Here is a 19,343-nt window from a genome sequence, read left to right as displayed (position 1 = left end):
TTGTGTCTTGTTGTATAGTGGAACTCTTATCCTTTTTATAGTGCTATATCTCTGAAGCATGACTCCTAATATAACAAGAATTCCATATACCTTCCAAACTATGCACATATTCAACCACATTACATACGATGGAGGTCGTCCATAAACTATCTTATCTGTTTATAGAATGTTAGAGCTTAAAACCAGCAACCAGTAAACATGTATAATGTATAGAGTCGATAAATTGTCATGCTTTGTTAAATTGTGTTTCTTTGATATTTAATATTTACTAAACACAATGTATCATATGCACTACGTGTTGTTGATTCATAGATTTATTTTGACAATTTTCACAGATCATGTCAGCATATCGAACCGACTATTACTTCGTCATTGAAACATCCTTTTTGGAATGTGGATGTTGCGCAGTGGTAGAAGGCGCAGATATGTTTGGCTAGGCGATTTGGTGTCGTAGATCGTGAGTTCTAGGCCCGGATAGGGCACGAGTCAATAAATTGTTTAGTTCCCGAATCATGCTTTGATAATTTGTGTTTCTTTGATATTTTGTATGATGTATAGTTAATATGCTTTTGGACACTTTGTTTATACGCTATTGCAGGATATTAAGTGTGACTATGATTTAGCGGGTAGGTATGTAGATCGCCATTTTTTTGTAATTTTAACATCGCTCTATCATAAAGACGCAAAGAACTCACATGACTTTACCTCGCAAAAATATTAACCTCCAGTTTTCATTGCCAAATCACCAAATATCAACTTTCAATTTTCATGGCCAAATCACCAAATATTAACTTTCAATTTTCATGGCCAAATCACCAACTATCAACTTTCAATTTTCATGGCCAAATCACCAACTATCAACTTTCAATTTTCATGGCCAAATCACCAAATATCAACTTTCAATTTTCATGGCCAAATCACCAAATATTAACTTTCAATTTCCATGGCCAAATCACCAAATATCAACTTTCAATTTTCATGGCCAAATCACCAAATATTAACTTTCAATTTTCATGGCCAAATCACCAAATATCAACTTTCAATTTTCATGGCCAAATCACCAAATATTAACTTTCAATTTTCATAGCCAACTCTCCAAATATTAACTTTCAGTCCTCATGGCCAAATCGCCAAATATTAACTTTCAGTTCTCATGGCCAAATCGTCAAATATAAACTTTCAGTTTTCATGGTCAAATCACCAAATATCAACTTTCAGTTTTCATGGCCAAATCACCAAATATTAACTTTCAGTTTTCATGGTCAAATCACCAAATATCAACTTTCAGTTTTCATGGTCAAATCACCAAATATCAACTTTCAGTTTTCATGGCCAAATCACCAAATATTAACTTTCAGTTTTCATGGCCAAATCACCAAATATCAACTTTCAGTTTTCATGGTCAAATCACCAAATATCAACTTTCAGTTTTCATGGTCAAATCACCAAATATCAACTTTCAGTTTTCATGGCCAAATCACCAAATATTAACTTTCAGTTTTCATGGCCAAATCACCAAATATCAACTTTCAGTTTTCATGGCCAAATCACCAAATATTAACTTTCAGTTTTCATGGCCAAATCACCAAATATTAACTTTCAGTTTTCATGGCCAAATCACCAAATATTAACTTTCAGTTTTCATGGCCAAATCACCAAATATTAACTTTCAGTTTTCATGGTCAAATCACCAAATATTATGACCACAAACGTTTCCCGCTATACAGTTTCTTCTTTGGATTAGTTCATTAGATTATCATTTATCGACCTAACATCCAGCGTCATTTTCGTCAAATACAGTGAGAATTATTAAGTTTTTACATTTTCGTCAAATACAGTGAGAATTATAAAGCTTTTACATTTTCGTCAAATACAGTGAGAATTATAAAGCTTTTACATTTTCGTCAAATACAGTGAGAATTATAAAGCTTTTACATTTTCGTCAAATACAGTGAAAATTATAAAGCTTTTACAGTTTCGTCAAATACAGTGAGTATTATAAAGCTTTTACATTTTCGTCAGATACAGTAAGAACTATAATGTTTTTACATTTTACCCTTTCATATTTGAAACAATTGTAAAACTATTACAAAGAGGGGATGCTGAAGTTGGTTCCGAGTTCCGTGTTCCGTTTAAGGAAATTCTCTATCGTTTTAGATAAAATAGTCAATGTGCTTCGCACATATTCAAAGCACATATTGGAAATGTTGCCTGTGGTACTTTTTTAATGGATTAATATTGGTACATCCACTTTAATTCAGTTTTCGGTCAACTCCCATTTCCGAGTTCCGTTTAAGTAAAACGGAACTCGGAACCAGTTTCCGTTTTCGATAGCAATAACATACCACAGTCACGCACCATGCACTTCACACATGCGACATGGCGAATTCACGCGAGGTCGTCCTTAAATGAACCTGGCTATTACAAGCACGTTAAGGTAATCAACCATACAATAACATGTGTTACTCTCGTATCGTGTCACTTTTAGTCCAATCGCACTAGTGGCACCTTTTAATCTGATGTCGTTAGATAGCAAGTCTTATCGTATCTTACAACTGTTCACTATCAGAAATTTATTGACCTAGTAATGGTAGAATTTCTCTATTTTCTGTCTAAGGGGCAAGATAACATTCGTAGATACGTGAAATGTATTGACCGACATCCCGTTCGGTGATTGTGGAGACATGCTTCAGTGAAATAGAACTAGAAAAATGACATGAGTTTCACTATACAAGAGAGACACAACACGAACATACTGCAGTCTCCCAAAACATGCTCTCACACACGCAACATACTAGGACGTTCATTTGTTTGATAGATTAATGTCCTATTAACAGCCAGTGTCATGTAAGGACGACCTCCAATCAATGAAGTGTGTGGTGTGTGTTTTGATAGACGGAAGTATATATATTCGTGTTGTGTCTTCTTTTATAGTGGAACTCTTGTCACTAGAGTATGCCACAGAAGACAACAATCAACACACCCCACCAAGTTACATTATACTGACACCGGAAGAATCAGTCGTTAAACTCCCGGTATGTTGAACGCTAAGTAGGGTCAGAAATGATCACTTTTATAGACTATGGTGTGTATCAGCCAGAGGACAGAACCCACAGCCTTCCGCCCATGTGAAGGACGTTCATAGCATGTATTTTACCAACGGCGTGTCCAGCTAAATATTGTTGTACAAGGAGATTGACATCTCATTTCGCAAAGCGCGCCAGCAGACTGTTGCTTATAACATGTGTATAGATTTGTCATATCCTTGTGGTGTTGTAGGACCACAAGGATTTTGGACTGAAGAAGGCCATATAGTGGCTGAATATATATATATTCCATAGAAATAATTTTGATTTTACTTTGAATTTATATTGGCCATTTATTTCGAATTATTAATATACTAGCTTTATACCGTTTTTACCTCAGGGGCTGAAGTTGGTTCCGAGTTCCGAGTTCCGTTTAGCTTAAACGGAACTCGGAACTCGGAACCAACTTCAGCCTCCCTCGTATATGTTGTAGGACCAATTTTGATTAAACGTGTTTTCACAACATCAACATGTATATCTCGTTCTGTGAATGTTTATCGAGTCTCCAGTACAGTTGTGTTAACAAACACTGACCAGCCATGCGTGGTTGATGTGGCCTAACACGTTTCTTCTTCGCCATCAAAGTCCTTATGTTAAATGTAAACATTGTTATTAATCACATGAATTGTTGAATTACTTTTATAGATAAAGTATAAATAACTTGTTAAAATTGATATCATTACATAAGGAATCGCTCGCCAGATTTTTTCTGTTGCAATGATTCGTTCAATGCACATGGATGTTTCCCACTATCATAGTGTTCCGTTAATTTGATTTTAGTGAAGCATCTCCATTATAATGTGTAATACCAAATTTAAAGTCAGATTTTTATAAACTTGAAAACAGCATTTTATATTGGATCATGGTCTAATATTGTCTTTTTAAATTGACCAATCAAATTACCAATTTTCTTAACGACAACGAAATGATTTTCAGGAGCTGTCATAATTATTTTCTTGTCTGTAGTTAATCGCCCAAAGAGCGCACAACATACTTGTGACGAAATATCGTATATAGGAAAAGATGCATTTTAATTGAAGAGTGAGAAAGATATTTTACTTACTTCTCGGTCCGGCCTCTGTTCAACTCGTAGGCATGAAAATTAAGAAACAGGTTTCATCGATTTGTGTTAAGTAACAACGAAATTGATTGTCTTACTATAGTTGGAATATACATACCCAGTAACAATGACTTGAATTTATATGGCTCAATATTACAGCAATTACGAGATACTTGCGTCTTTTACTCACGAACCGGAAAAGTTATCATAGCGGGAGATTTGAATGCACGATTAAATGAAACCCCAGAACACTACGCTTTGAGGCACAAATCCAACGAAATGAAAACTTTAATAAACGACATGAATCTTAAAATTGTAAACTTAAACAACATTTGTACTGGATACAGATATACTTTCTCTCCAATGAAATCTATGTTGGATTATATATGTATTGACGAGCAGCTTCGACCTTATTTGCAACATGCAGAGATATTTGCGACTGCAGAGACAGATATCGCGTCGGATCACTTACCAGTAACGTGTATCTTATTAATTCCTATTCAACATACATATTCCAATGAACCAATACTATCCGATGATTCGCGATCTTGGAAAAAAGCAACTGTTGAGAACTTGATTCTATATCAACGCCAACTCTCAGAAAGGCTCAAACTACTCAAAGATATGCCTCTTAGGACTCAATATGATATAGACGCTTACACGGAAATACTTACCTTGTCGTTAATCATGTCAGCAAACTTGACAATACCACCTGTAAATAGGAACCCACGTCTCAAACCGTACTGGACACGTGATGTCAGAACCGCTCACAAGCATGCGCTAAACGCAAGGAAACAATGGATTTATGATGGTCGACCAAGAGGATTTCATTACAAATCATATAAGGAATATAAGGAAGCAAAGCGTTTATTTAGAAATACCCATGATTTAGCCTACGAACAATACAGACAAGAGCTTGAAATGGAGCTTGAAAATACAGCGGATTGTGACATTAGGTTGTTTTGGAAAATCATTCGCCAAAGAAAATGTCCGAAAAACAGATCGAAGCCAAAGAATCATTTTTAACAACAACCCTCATGATACACCGCGGGAAATATCTGAAGCATTCGCAAGTTATTTCGAAGGAATATATCAAACTCCACTATTTCGAGAAAATATTATGACACTATCCGAAGAATATACAGATCAAGAGGCTCAAAATATGCTCAACGCACCGTTTACATTCAATGAACTCAGAGATGCTATTCAGGATACTAAACTCAACAAAGCACCAGGTGTTGACAACGTATGTAACGAACATCTGAAATATGGAGGACGCGATTTACTGTTATGCACTCTACGGTTATTAAAAGCAATCCAAACATATCATTTTATTCCGAAGACATGGAAACGCGGGATCATTATTCCTATATACAAAGGTGGAAACAAATCCAAACAAAATCCAGACAATTATAGACCAGTTTCGCTGCTACCAGCATTATACAAGATCATGGAAAAGTTGCTTCATTTAAGACTTCAAGATTGGCTCCTACTGACGAAAAACAAACTCTGTATACAACAACAAGGATTTCAAAAGAAATTAAGTTGTGAAACTGTAGCATTCAACCTTCGAGAATGTATTCATTACAATATCGAAAAACATAGCAATGTATACGCCGCTTTCCTGGACACTCGTAAAGCATTCGATACAGTATGGCATGAGGGAATTCTGAAGAAAGTGTATGATTTTGGCATAAGGGGACACACATTTGAAATTATTCGTAATTCCTATACAAACATTTCAAGCGCCTTAATGACCCATGGAACTCGATCTCGCTGGATTGCAGTACGGTCCGGAATCCGTCAAGGAGGAGTGACGTCAACATTTTTATATCTGATTTATATCAATGACCTTTTGAAGGAATTAGAATCAACAAAGTTTGGAGCAAGAATCTCTGAGATAAATTGTGGTAATCCAGCGTTAGCAGATGATCTGGCATTATTGGCTACAAACCCTGCGTCATTACAAGAACTTTTAAATATATGTGGGCGCTACTCGAACACGTGGCAGTTCGAATACAATGCAAGTAAAAGTGCAGTCCTAGTCTTTGGAAAAACTACTATTAACCCTAACTACAATTGGACATTGAACACAACAAGTCTAACAATTGAAACTTCGTACAAACATGTTGGAATGCTGATAACTTCTAACCTTAAAGTTGGTGATGCAATATCAAATGGAATTCAAAAAGGAAGGAAATCATTTAATCTGATGACAAAGTTTGGTCAAGATTGCAAAACTACAAACCCTACGGTAATCGCCGGGCTATATAGGAAAGTCATCCTACCCAGCGTTTTATACGGATCACAATTCTGGAATAAACTATTAGTCAAAGACGTTCAACGACTCAATGTCTTCCAACATGAAATCGTTAAACGAACCCAGTGCTTTATAAAACCTACTCGATCAGACATTGCCGAGCCAATGCTCGGAATGCGAAGAATCGGCGCAGAGATCGACAAAAAGAAACTACTATTTCTACAAGCTATTATCGCTTTGCCATCAAAAACATTAACAAAACAAATATTTTTGTCGCGATTATACCAGTATTTGGATCAACCATCTGTACAAACTGGATTTATTCCTGATATTATAAAGCTTTTGAAAAATTATACTCTTCAATGTCATCTTATAACATATGTAAAGGCAGCAAAATTTCCCTCCAAAATTATGTGGAAAAGGATAGTTAACTCATCGATATCTTACAGTGAAAATATGTTATTAAGAGATCGAATGCATGCGGAAGGAGATTTCCTAAGATTCCAATATATACATTGTACAAACAGTTCACCTCATATATTATGGAAACTACATTGCACACCCACAACACGATACGTTGCCAAAATGCTAGCCTTTGCTCCAACTTGGAATGAAACAGTGTGCGAAAAATGTGAAGAACTGTATATAGATCCCGTCTTACATTTTACTACTAAGTGTCAGCATACAAAATTGGACAGGATTCAATTCATGGAGAAGGTTCTCGCGACATATGGACCGGAAGTGTGCACTTATATTGATGATATATCCCACGAACACTTTTTGAGAATACTGTTCGGAATGGACTGCCAAGAATTCAAAAATATGTTTACCTCAAGGGCAGAATATATGCTGTTTCTTAAAGACGGCGTACAATTTCTGGAAATTTCGTCAAGACATTTTCACCAGTATAAAAACTTGTTCTAAAGAAGCCTTGTTAAAATATCCTGTATGTAGACTTTAATAGAATCTGGCTACTCATTTGATATGTAAAACTGTAAAGTTTTGAGAAACCTTTTTATTTTGTAAATCTCATCTTTGAGGAATAAAAGAATTGATTGATGATTGATTGATTGATTCCTTCATTTATTGCTTATCTCGAGTACCAACGAATCATCCAAACATCATACATGATGCTGTTTCGGAGGCTATTACGTATGAACAATTGTTGATTTGTAAAACCAAGAGGTCTAGAGGGCCTGTATCGCTCACTAAGTAGTTTAGAGGTGATCTCCCGCTGGAGTTCGCATTCACAGCTTATTCTCACATCCATTTCACCAACGTGAGTAAAGCCCGTGATGTTACCAGTGATATCAAAATGGGAAAGAACGATAAAACGACCTTTAATGTCGTTATATTTCAGATACATCTTATATTCAAGTTAACGGCCATACATCTTTTTGAATTCATGGGTTCACACACACCTGAAAAAAAAAACAATTATCTATAGAATTTACATAAATATATCATTATCTAATATATGCTATTGTTTCTGTTAAAATGATAATATTGGTAGTTAATTACACGTCTGATATCTATATGCTTATTGTATAAACGGGTAAACGCCCTTGGTTAACTTTCCTTTCTCACTCCGTTTTATAGGTGGTCTGACAATACCTCTTGGTGGCCGAGTGGTTAAGATGGCAAGACATATTACCACAAGTCCTCCACATCTGGGTTCTTGGTTCGAATCCCATGTAGCGCAGTTGCTAGGTACTGACCGCTGGTCGCCATTTTTTTCTCAGAGTTCTCCGGCTTTCTTCTACCAACAAACCTGGCACGTCCTTAAATGACCCCGGCTGTTAACAGGGCCTTAAACTAATAAACCAAAACAATACCCCGTCGTGAGTTACGTTCTGTTGACCATTTGGATTAACCAATCATACTGCTACATTCAAATTACTTAACGGGAACGAAACAATTAGCAGATTCATTTTCGTATTTGGGGTCATATTTCGCACATAGAACACAGTTTATGCTGTGACAAAATTCCAATTCATTTTATGTACACAAGATGCAGACGAAGCATTGGAAATGAATTATTTTAACGTCCTATTGACAACATCGGTCATGTAAGAACCTGCTAGGCTAGGTTTATTGACGGTGGAAAGCCCTAGTACTAGGAATAAAAGCACCGACCATTAGTCAGTACCTTGTAACTGCCTCACATGGTAATCGAACTCTCAACCCAGCGGTGGAGGGCTAGTTGCAAAAAATCAGAACATGTTAAGGTATTAAGTATAAAGGGCATAAGGACATTACTCTTCTGGGATGTTGTCGGGGTTTACCTGTATGAGGGAAATTTTTCCTATCCTGAGAGAGGGTTTAACTGTATGAGGGAATTTTGTCCCATCCTGAGAGAGGGTTTAACTGTATGAGTGAAATTTTTCCTATCCTGAGAGAGGGTTTAACTGTATGAGGGAATTTTGTCCCATCCTGAGAGAGGGTTTAACTGTATGAGGGAATTTTTTCCTATCCTGAGAGAGGGTTTAACTGTATGAGGGAATTTTTTTTCTATCCTGAGAGAGGGTTTAACTGTATGAGGGATTTTTTTCCCATCCTGAGAGAGGGTTTAACTGTATGAGGGAATTTTTTCCTATCCTGAGAGAGGGTTTAACTATATGAGGGAAATCGTTCCCATCCTGAGAGAGGGTTTAACTGTATGAGGGGAACCGTACCTTCTGACAGAGGTTTTATATGTATGAGGGAAATGTTTATTTTTTTGACATAAGTTTTACTTGTATGAGTGCATTGTTTATATTTCTGAAAGAGTGTTTACCTGTATGAGAGAAACCTTTAACTTTCTCAGAGAGAATTTACCTGTATGAAGGAAACCTTTACCTTTCTGACAGAAGGTTACCTGTATGAGAGAAACCTTTACCTTTCTGAAAGAGTGTTTACCTTTATGAGAGAAACCTTTATCTTTTGACAGAGGGTTTACTTGTATGAGAGAAACGTTTACCTTTTGACAAAGTGTTTACATGTATGAGGGTAATCTTTACATTTTGACAGAGGGTTTACCTGTATGAGGGTAATCTTTACATTTTGACAGAGGGTTTACCTGTATGAGGGAAACCTTTACCTTTCTAACAGAGGGTTTACCTGTATGAGGGAAACCTTTACCTTTCTAACACAGGGTTTACCTGTATGAGGGAAACTTTTCTACGAAAGAGACAGAGTGTTTACCTGGATGACTAACAGCTAGACCCTCTGGTGCTCCACCTGGTGACCATTTACAATCAGCATCTCCGAGTTCAAACCCGTTAGATCTGCCATCAATATCAGAATCAGCAGTACACAGCTCATTCGTCCAAGTCATATTGGCCTTCAGAAAATCCTAAAATAGCATATTACCAGCCATGTTCTTAATATTGTCGTGAAAACCCTGAAAACCTATTCAGTGTGTATATATATATATATAGAAAAAAATGCACAAACGACGAAGTCTTCGTTAAGCATTAGCGCTTTCACTTTATCTTCAGATAAGAACAACAATTAAATGGTGAGCTGCTCATCGCTTGTTGTTGTTATTGTTACCATGTAACTACAGTTGAGCATCTGAAGATAAAGAGGGATCAACTTGGAGCATTAAATGGTGAGCTGCTCATCGCTTGGGAATTACAGAAGAGCTCGAAATCTATCTTGATTGCCTTAATGTCAATATGATATTAAACCAATTCATGTATAGCTGTTATATACTCACAGCGCCGAACACATTGGCGATTCCTCCGCCCGTTCGGTTATTGTGCCCTACTCCGAACCATATATTGGTACTGCCACAGGGATCCGGTACGGCATGACCGTTAGGGATAAGGTCCATAAAGGAGGGATGAGCCAGAACCAGACTCCCAAGGGAGCAGACCGCAAAAACCAGGACGTATTTGGCATTCATTATTGTCTAAAGTCTACGGTGTATTGACATGTGACACTTTATCAGTAGGAATGGCGACATCGGGCAGGTCGTGAGAACGAGTACACTCGTCTTAGTGTAATACATTCAGATAGAACGACAGGTATGAAAAGTTGACTTGTGTGTCTGGCGGCATGTTCCAACGAGACAGCACTATAAAAACACAAACATACTGCAGTCTCCCAAAACACGAACACATTCCAAATTCTGCATACACGAGAGGCAGTCCTTTCATCCACCAAACAAAGCAAACCGAAAACTGAAGGAAAAAACGTCGTCAGGGGACATGTTCGGATTACATTTATACCACGTGTACTTCAGATCAAATGCATTTTCTAAACATTGCTACATAAATTTAACAAGATATTTCGTCCCAGTATTCATATACAATTAGCTTTGTTGTGCTCTTTTGGCGAGATGACTAAGTAGATGAAAATAATTAGATGTTTTTTTTCAAACACTTTTGTCCCCTGCAGTTCACTGTCAAGATTCTGCAGGTAGCAATTTGATTAGCCATTTCCAAAGGTCACCTGGACATGATCCCCAATGGGATTTTCTCAGATCCTCTTATCGAACATAATAAGGATATGTATTTTAATCAGATTGGTTGTATCTCCATCTATAAGTAGAAGTTCTTTTCCAATAAATGTTAAGGAGATCAGCCTCAAACTGAACTATATGTGTGAAAGGGTTCAGCAACGAGGCCCGTTAGTTATAAACCTGGTGGGTAGCATATGTTGAAAATAACAACAATGTGTATTCATCCATATCATTCTATTCATCACATATCATACCAGTAACAGGTAAAGCATGGGCATTTTCACCCATGTTTATGAGTGCAGTCAACCATACCAATACATTCATCACATATAAACCTGGTGAACCTAAAATACCCATTGTCACCCTTCAATAACGAATATTATTCTTTTCTAAAATGACTTCCGAGGATGGACATAACCTTGCTCTACCGGGACAACGTCTTTACTGGAAGGGATTTACAATTTGTGATTTAGTGTTTTCTTGCATATCTAACAAAATGCTTGTTAAATGGATAGTGTAAAACAAACATCAGCTTTGCTTTAACTGAAAGAAACTCACCAAAATAAATTTAAGACAAACTTGATGTTAAAACATGATTCATCAGTGTAGTGAGCCAGGAATAAGCTTTTTTAATTTTTGGATACCTTAATAATTGAAAAAAAGTGCTAAAAATATAAGGATGTTCGATACAGGATACCTATTTGTGTGTTGGTAATCTAAGCAACATAGGAGAGATGATTTACCCCAACAAAGTTTTGTGAATACGAAAAGTATGTCCATTGGACTAACAGACGTGACTGGTAGGAGCTTGCACAACGTAAGCGTAAACGTGAAAAAAAAAGTTGAACTCCGAATAGCCAAATATCACCCAATGTTGTATATATATACGTGCAATATAGAATACGTTCGTAAGCATGTTTTGCTGCAGAAGAAGTTACAGTGTACATTCAGCCCTAAAAGAATATTTCCATCGAAAAACAGTGCAGGATGCATTTAAAAAGTTCTGAAAATTCTGAATATTGTCAATGTTGTCTATGAATGATATGTGTATGTTGTTCAAGATACATATTTCTTATAAATGTGTTTTGAAATTCTTCTGGAATTTTTTAGGCCTTGACACTTCCAGCTGTGCTCAGGATTTACATATAACTAGTTTATAAGTGACTCTCCGAAAAATGATCACATCTCCAATTTAGTCGCTTTTTTTGATCAATTTTAACACCATTAATGCAAGTATACACAATGCTCGGGAAGTTGTCTTAAGGAGGTAGTCTCCCAGTAACCATTTTTTTCAGTAGTTCAATTTTCTTTGTACTTGTTTTAACAAGAAATTAAAATCTTATAGAAAATGTTCAATCATGAGTGTTTGCCATACCATGGCGTCCGGCGTCCGTCAACAATTCACAAATCTGACTTGTTGGCATCTTTATGGGGTGGGCATTCCAAATTGTACAAATGGTTGGTCTGACCAGCGGAGGCTTGAGGGGCGGGGCCAAAAGGTGTCAATTTGGTTATTTCCATATAAACGACTTCTCTGAAACAAATCATGAGATAGCACTCAAAATGGTAGCATCCTGATAGGGTAGGGATTCAAAATTGTACAAATGATGGGGCTGACCCCGGGGGTTTGAGGTACGGGGCCAAAAGGGGTCATTTTAGCTATTTCCATAAACACAACTTCTCTGAAACTAAGCATAGGAAAACACTCATAATGCATTGGTAGCATCCTTATAGGCCGGGAATTCAAAATTATAAAAAAAATATTGGGCTGATCCGCGGGGGCTTGAGGGGCGGGTCAAAAGTGGCCGATGTTTCCATAGAAACGACTTCTCTGAAACTAAGCATGGAATACCACTCGTAATGCAATGTTAGCATCCTTAAAGGCTGCCGGGGATTCAAAATTACACAAATGATGCGGCTGACCCCCAGGGCCTGAGGCGTGTTACCAAAGGGTAAATAAGACTACAATTTTGATATAAATTACTTCCTCTCTGAAAATATGTATTGGATAGCACTCATAGTCGTATGGTATTTATAGTATCGTTATATAGTTGGGATTCAAAATTAAACAAATTGTGGGGTCAATTTTGCTTATTTTTCTCATTGTTAGAGTCTTTCTGATAATTACAAAAACAGGTGAGCGATGCAGGCCCTCTGGGCCTCTTGTATATGTATAATTTAACAGATGTGATATACACTTAAATGTTTTTTCGAGAAAATTACTTTTATGGATATCCTTATGGTAATGATGTTAAAATATTTCTATAAAATGCCTCAAAACCCTCAGAAAAATCAAAACTAATAAACTAAAACTAATATATTGTTGTTTTTAAAACAAATGAAATAATTCATCTATAACTTCAAAAGAGACATCCTCTATAGCGGAATGTACTTACTTGAGTTATGGTCGTTTAAATGCTTGAAGGTGTTTAGGCAGCTATTAATTCAAACATCTACATATAAAAAACATGACTTGTGTCGACTATCATAAAACAGCTTTTTTAAAAGAGTCCGTTTTATGTCTTTTAAGCGCTACTCTATGTGGATATATATGTAGTATGTTCAACTGTGTTATTTTCCCTTTTTCATGCATGGCTTTGAATAATATAATTCTTTCGTGCAATTTAGCATGAGCATTAGTTACACCAGATACTTTTTGTACTGTTGAAGGGCCAAGTTGTTCAAAAGGGGATTAAGCTAATCACAGTTTAATGACAATTTTCAAAGCAAGATAAAATCATTTCTGTTAAAACAAATTTTACAAAATTTTATGAGAATCTTAGGAACTCCATTCGGTACTTACTTGCTGAGTTAAGTGAAGATATGATCACAAATATTGCAGTAAATAAGAAATGAAAATTTCACTAATCATGTGATTAACCTAATCATGCTTTGAACAATCGGGCTTTATGTAGGATTAGATAAAATATGTCAAATTACTAATAACACTGTACAAATTTGCAATGATGTTTTAATTAAAACACATCTTGGGTTCATAATTTGGCCAAATGTACCCATATCACTGCATAGTGTTATTTTTTGGCAGTACTGGCTAAACTCATTTGGAGCTCTTATGTGTGGGTGTAAAGTTTAAACATATGAATTGTAAGTATTGCAATTCTTAAATATTACCAACTTTTGGTGGTGAATAAGATATTTAAAGTTCTTTATGAATATAAAAATTACGGCATATATAACTTTATGTTATATGTACCGTAACTGAGCGAAATTTTGAAATACTATTTAATCGTTAAGCTATTGAAAACCATTAAGCTGTGAAATTCGTTCAAATAATTTCAGATGTCATATAAATGTTAGTTACTACACAGCAATAATGTGATGTAAAATTGTTTTTTTATGCCTTAAATATGTTTAGACGGAAACTTATCTGCAGAAATCACTTTATTAATAACACTGGCTTCATGGTCTGGCCTTATGTACGCATATTGATGTAAATATAATGAGTTTTGTCAGTATTGCCAAATATCATTTTCAGCTCTTATCTGTACACGTAAAATTAAAAATGTATTGAAAGTACTGTAATTTTCAAAAAGGTGGTATTTTTAAAATAACATATCAAAAGCTCGTTTTGATTCGTGAGTATGAAAAATACGGCACATACAACTTTAAAACATTTAGTATAATTGTATAGTAATGATTAACATTTAATGTTTTACAGTTATACATAAGAGGTACATATGATGAAAATAAATACTTTAATGTTACTATTTAGATACACTGTACATTCAAGTTAACTGCCATGCATGTTTTTGTGTTCATAGGTTCACACACTCCTGTAATGGAAAGAAAATCGGATTATAATTTTAGTCCCATTTGTATATAATGTGCAAATGAAATATGTTTATTTCAAAGAAAAAACGTTCAAATGTGTTTTTTATTGTAACTTTTTAATGTAACTCGATTATTAAGTAATAGTAATCAATAGAGAAGGCTTCCTTCATTATTCATCAAATTATTTTAACTTATTCTAAATACAAGATATTTAAATAATAGTTAATTACCCATGCTGCAAGCGATCCACAAATTTGATATCATCACGTAAGTTACAACATGTACAATCTACATGGTCTGTTTAGCTTAATTACAGCCAGGCTCATTTAAGGACAGGCTAAGACAGTGGAGAACAGGATAAAAAAGGTCAGTACCTGTCAACTGTCATGGAAACTGTTTACAGGGAATGAAAGATAAGTATAGAAATGCGTGGTGGATTTTTTGATGGAAATTTCCGATTAGCTTACCTGGATGTCCGACTGCTTTGCCCTGAGGTGTGGCGCCAGCTGTCCACTTACAGTCGGGGTCACCGAGTTCTACTCCATTCGATCTTCCATCAATATCAGAATCAGCCATGCATAGTGCTTTTGACCAAGTCATATTGGCTTTCAAGAAGTCCTGAAAATGATTAAAATAGTGATAAATCTAAATATAAACAATCAATTACATGTTACCGTAATACTGTATAACCGGTTATTTTCGCGATATCGCGGGACATTGGTATGATTGCGAAATTTTACTCCCGATATATAGAGATATTGTTGACTCAAATTATGCATTTATGGTCCCGGTGGCAGTGTGATATGAAGGTATATTTACCCTCAGATGTATTATTTTTAGGGTTTGAAGCTCGAGGATACTATGACATCCAAGGATGAATGAAAATTGTTTATTATACCGAAAATTCGCGAATCACTACTCTAGGAATAAATGTTAACCATATTTACGAAGAATACAATTTGTCGTTTAGTGAGAAATGGGTGGTCACCCGAGGGAAATACGATGTTTTAATACCCTTTCCCGAGGGAAATGAAATGTATTACCCTATTTAATTCCTCCCAGGGTAAATGATATGTTTATTCCCCCTCCCCCGAGGGAAATACAATGTTTTACAATGTTTTATCCTCGATGAGTCGAAGTAAAGGGGGGGGGGGGGCATTTCCAAAAAGTCAACTCTTAGATTGTAGACATAAAATATCCGATGAAGTTTTCGTCGCTTTCGATAACTACTGGATCTAGACACAGATAAGTGATTTGGATTATGTCACTTACAAGTTTCAATTAAAAAAAATCTTATTAAACATTTTAATGGAGATGCTGCAGTAATATCAACTGAACGGATCACTGCCTTTTTACACATCTCAAGTTATCGTGAGAAACCTTCATGTGGGAATCAACACCTAAGATAGAATGACTAAACTATACTATATTATTATTACTATACAACATATATATATATATATGTTGTATAAAAAATGAGCATACAGACATCGTTGGTGAAGAAGAAACGTGTTATGTACGTTATCAACACGTAACGCCGCACGTCGCTATGGCGACAAGATATAACATGCATGGTTGGTCAATATTTATTTACACAACTGTACAGTTGTGTACACAACCTTAGACCTATTGTTTGATTAATTAACGTCCTATTAACAACCAGGGTCATGTTAGGACGGCATCCCATGTATGCGCTGTGCAGCGTGTATGTAGTGCGCATGCGAGGTGGGTGTTTTGAGAGACTGCAGTATGTTCATGGTGTGTCTTCTTTCATGGTGGAACTGTTGCCCTTTTAGAGCGATACACATTAATAGAACTATATATATATATATATATGTAAAAAGCACATGTTAGATTAAAATTGGTCCTGCAACTCCACATGTACCGTACACAGCGTCGGCGGTAATTTACTGTTTAATTACTATAAATGGACTACCCAATTTACATCGATTCATTAGAAGTTTGATAACTAGTTTTATTTAGGGTAAAAACCCGGTCCGTAAGATGTTCCACATATAGAAAATTTCGACATATTGAACTTCGAATTATCGAAATTAATATTGTAAAAGCAAGAGGGGTCTTGAAATGGGTGAAACGCGGCTGGCTTAACCACTTAACCAATCGATCAATCATATCGTTTTGTAAAGCAAAAGGTCAAAGTGCCTTAACGGTCATTTGACTATCTTGGCAACGGTCGTATAGGATATTAACTAGATATGATGTCATAGTGTCCTTTGTTAGGATCATTTCAAGCAAGTTTGAACCAAATCGCACCGGAAGAACTTGAAAAGAAGCTTGGTAGCCCTCTATCCCAGCATGTCGCAGGCCCAATATCAGTACCCTTGGACTTTCGGCTATTGGGAAGTCGTTTGAATGAAAAATTTACGCACGGCGCACGGCTGACGGCGCTCGGTAGACGGCGCACGACGACGGACGGTGTATGTTGACAATAGGTTATCCTGACCCTTCGGGTCAGATGACCTAAAACTGAAATGAAGCCATTACCCAGCAACTGGATGTCATCACGGAACTCAATGAAAGACAAACTATGGAAGCAAACACCATTGTCTTTGGAATCAAGGAACAATCCGGTGCAAACGGTTCCATAAGAAAAGCAGCGGACAAGAAGGAAATACAGGTGATGTTCAAAACATACAGAGTTACTTATAAGGACAATGTAGCTAAAGCTAAAGATCTGGCAAGTTTGACAAAATATAGGTGAGTCCAAACAACGAGGATGATTGTCTGTTTGATTATTTTAGCGTCATATTAACAGCCAGGGTCATGTAAGAATGGCTGTCAATGTATGCGGTGTGTAGCTTGTGTGAAATGCGGATGTGTGTTTTGGGAGACTGTGATATATTCGTGCTGTGTTTTATGGTATAGTGGAACTGTTGCCTTTTTATAGTGCTATATCACTGAAGCAGGCCGCCGAAGACACTAAGCAATACATCCCATCCGGTCACATTATACTGACAACGGGCGAACCAGTCGTCCCACTCCCTATATGCTGGGCGTTAGGCAGGAGCAGAAACTACCACTTTTATAGACGACTATGGACTACAGAGATTTGTTCGAGCTACTTACTCGTATAATAGAGATAAAACATCATGTAAGATACTAATGGGGGACTTTTGAATTTGAAATATAATTGGAGTACCAATTCATCAAACAAAGATGCATTTTTATTTCAACATATAAGAAATTCAACGAGAGCAAATGATAAACGCAGTATTTTAGACCTGATCTCTACAAACGAAGATATAATTAGTAACATTGCAAGCTAATTAGGAAAAATCGACTATGGCACTATATTCTATCTTAACTGTACAAAACCTTATAGCGTTAGCAAAACAGTTAAGCACAAATACAACAAAGGCGATTTTTAAACACATAAAGGAAGATCTATCGATAGATTTGAAGAAAGTATTAAAGCACGCACCGGACACTAATAATATGACATATTTCAAAAGATCATATAAAATTCATAATAGACAGGAATATACCAAAGAATATTCATCAAACAAAGAAAAGGCGAAATCTTTTCGACAAACAACTGTACAGACTATCAAACGGAAGTATAAAGAATGCGTGAAAGCAAGAAATAAAAGAAAGGTTTTTAGTAAGGATATTAAAAACGTGTTTAGAAAAGGATATTGCAAAAAAATTATGAACTAATTTTATGTACATGTAGGTCATGACTGTATATGTAGTATTGTTTTTATTTCACGAGTTTGCATACCAATCTTTTGCCGTAACAATGAATGAAATTTAAAATATTTTAAATCTGTGACCTGCTATGCCCTTCGGGGAGATTCTAATCAACGGCAATCAAGTCTAAAATACTCGAAATGTTCATGACAATAACGTGTATATATGTTATATACTTACAGCGCCGAACACATTGGCGATTCCTCCGCCCGTTCGGTTATTGTGCCCTACTCCGAACCATATATTGGTACTGCCACAGGGATCCGGTACGCCATGACCGTTAGGGATAAGGTCCATAAAGGAGGGATGGCCCAGTACCAGACTCCCATGGGAGCAGACTGCAAAGACCAAGACGTATTTGGCATTCATATTTGTCTATTAGTTGAAATAAGGGAGCTTTCTAAATTTATATATGTGTCATTTTATCAGCGAGGGTTAAAAGTTCGGACTGACCGTGGGAAACACCACACGCGGCCCTATGATAGCAGCATTTCGTTCATGGTGAACGGTCTACGCATATTTAGTTACCTAACAAGGATGTTAATTTGTTGTTCTCAAAGTCTTTATAACAACCATAACAGCATGTCATGTAAGGACGGCCTTCAATGATGTTTCGGGAATCTGCTTGTGTATTTCGGGAGATGTGTATCTCGTGAGATTTCTTGTGTATTTCGGGAGATGTTTTGTGTATTTCGGGAAATTTCTTATGTATTTTGGGAGACGGGGTACTGTATAGTGGATGTTACTAAGTGGATGTGTGAATGAGTTGTGAATGTGAACTCTATCGGGGGCCATCTCAAAATTTTTTAACATGACAACCAAGTGAGCAATAGAGGCACTAGGGGCCTGTATAATTTTTGTTTACAAATCATTAGTTGTAAATACATAATAGCCTAAATACATAACATGACCATTCGTTATTGCGTTTGTCAATACAGAATAATAAACCCAAAATCTCACAAATCAAACAGCAAGATTCCAGTTTTG

At 36.3% G+C, this 19,343-nt stretch overlaps 2 protein-coding genes across 2 annotated transcripts; both read right to left on the bottom strand.

The window, feature by feature from the left end:
- Positions 1–7,736: 7,736 nt before the first annotated feature.
- Positions 7,737–10,346, bottom strand: LOC138310707 (temptin-like). The gene is made up of 3 exons (XM_069252042.1): positions 10,107–10,346; positions 9,590–9,740; positions 7,737–7,827 (listed from the first exon to the last, which is right to left on the bottom strand). The coding sequence occupies exons 1-3, from the start codon at positions 10,293–10,295 to the stop codon at positions 7,763–7,765; spliced, it is 405 nt and encodes a 134-aa protein (XP_069108143.1). The 5' UTR covers positions 10,296–10,346; the 3' UTR covers positions 7,737–7,762.
- Positions 10,347–14,555: 4,209 nt separating this feature from the next.
- LOC138311051 (temptin-like) lies at positions 14,556–18,747 on the bottom strand. Its single transcript, XM_069252481.1, has 3 exons — positions 18,537–18,747; positions 15,113–15,263; positions 14,556–14,647 (listed from the first exon to the last, which is right to left on the bottom strand). Exons 1-3 carry the CDS (start codon positions 18,723–18,725, stop codon positions 14,583–14,585), a joined length of 405 nt encoding a protein of 134 aa, XP_069108582.1. The 5' UTR covers positions 18,726–18,747; the 3' UTR covers positions 14,556–14,582.
- Between the last annotated feature and the right edge of the window lie 596 nt (positions 18,748–19,343).

Source organism: Argopecten irradians, chromosome 16 (genome assembly GCF_041381155.1).
Source record: "Argopecten irradians isolate NY chromosome 16, Ai_NY, whole genome shotgun sequence".
In the NCBI taxonomy this organism is placed as follows: Eukaryota; Metazoa; Mollusca; class Bivalvia; order Pectinida; family Pectinidae; genus Argopecten; species Argopecten irradians.
This window is presented reverse-complemented; position numbering and strand designations above follow the sequence as displayed.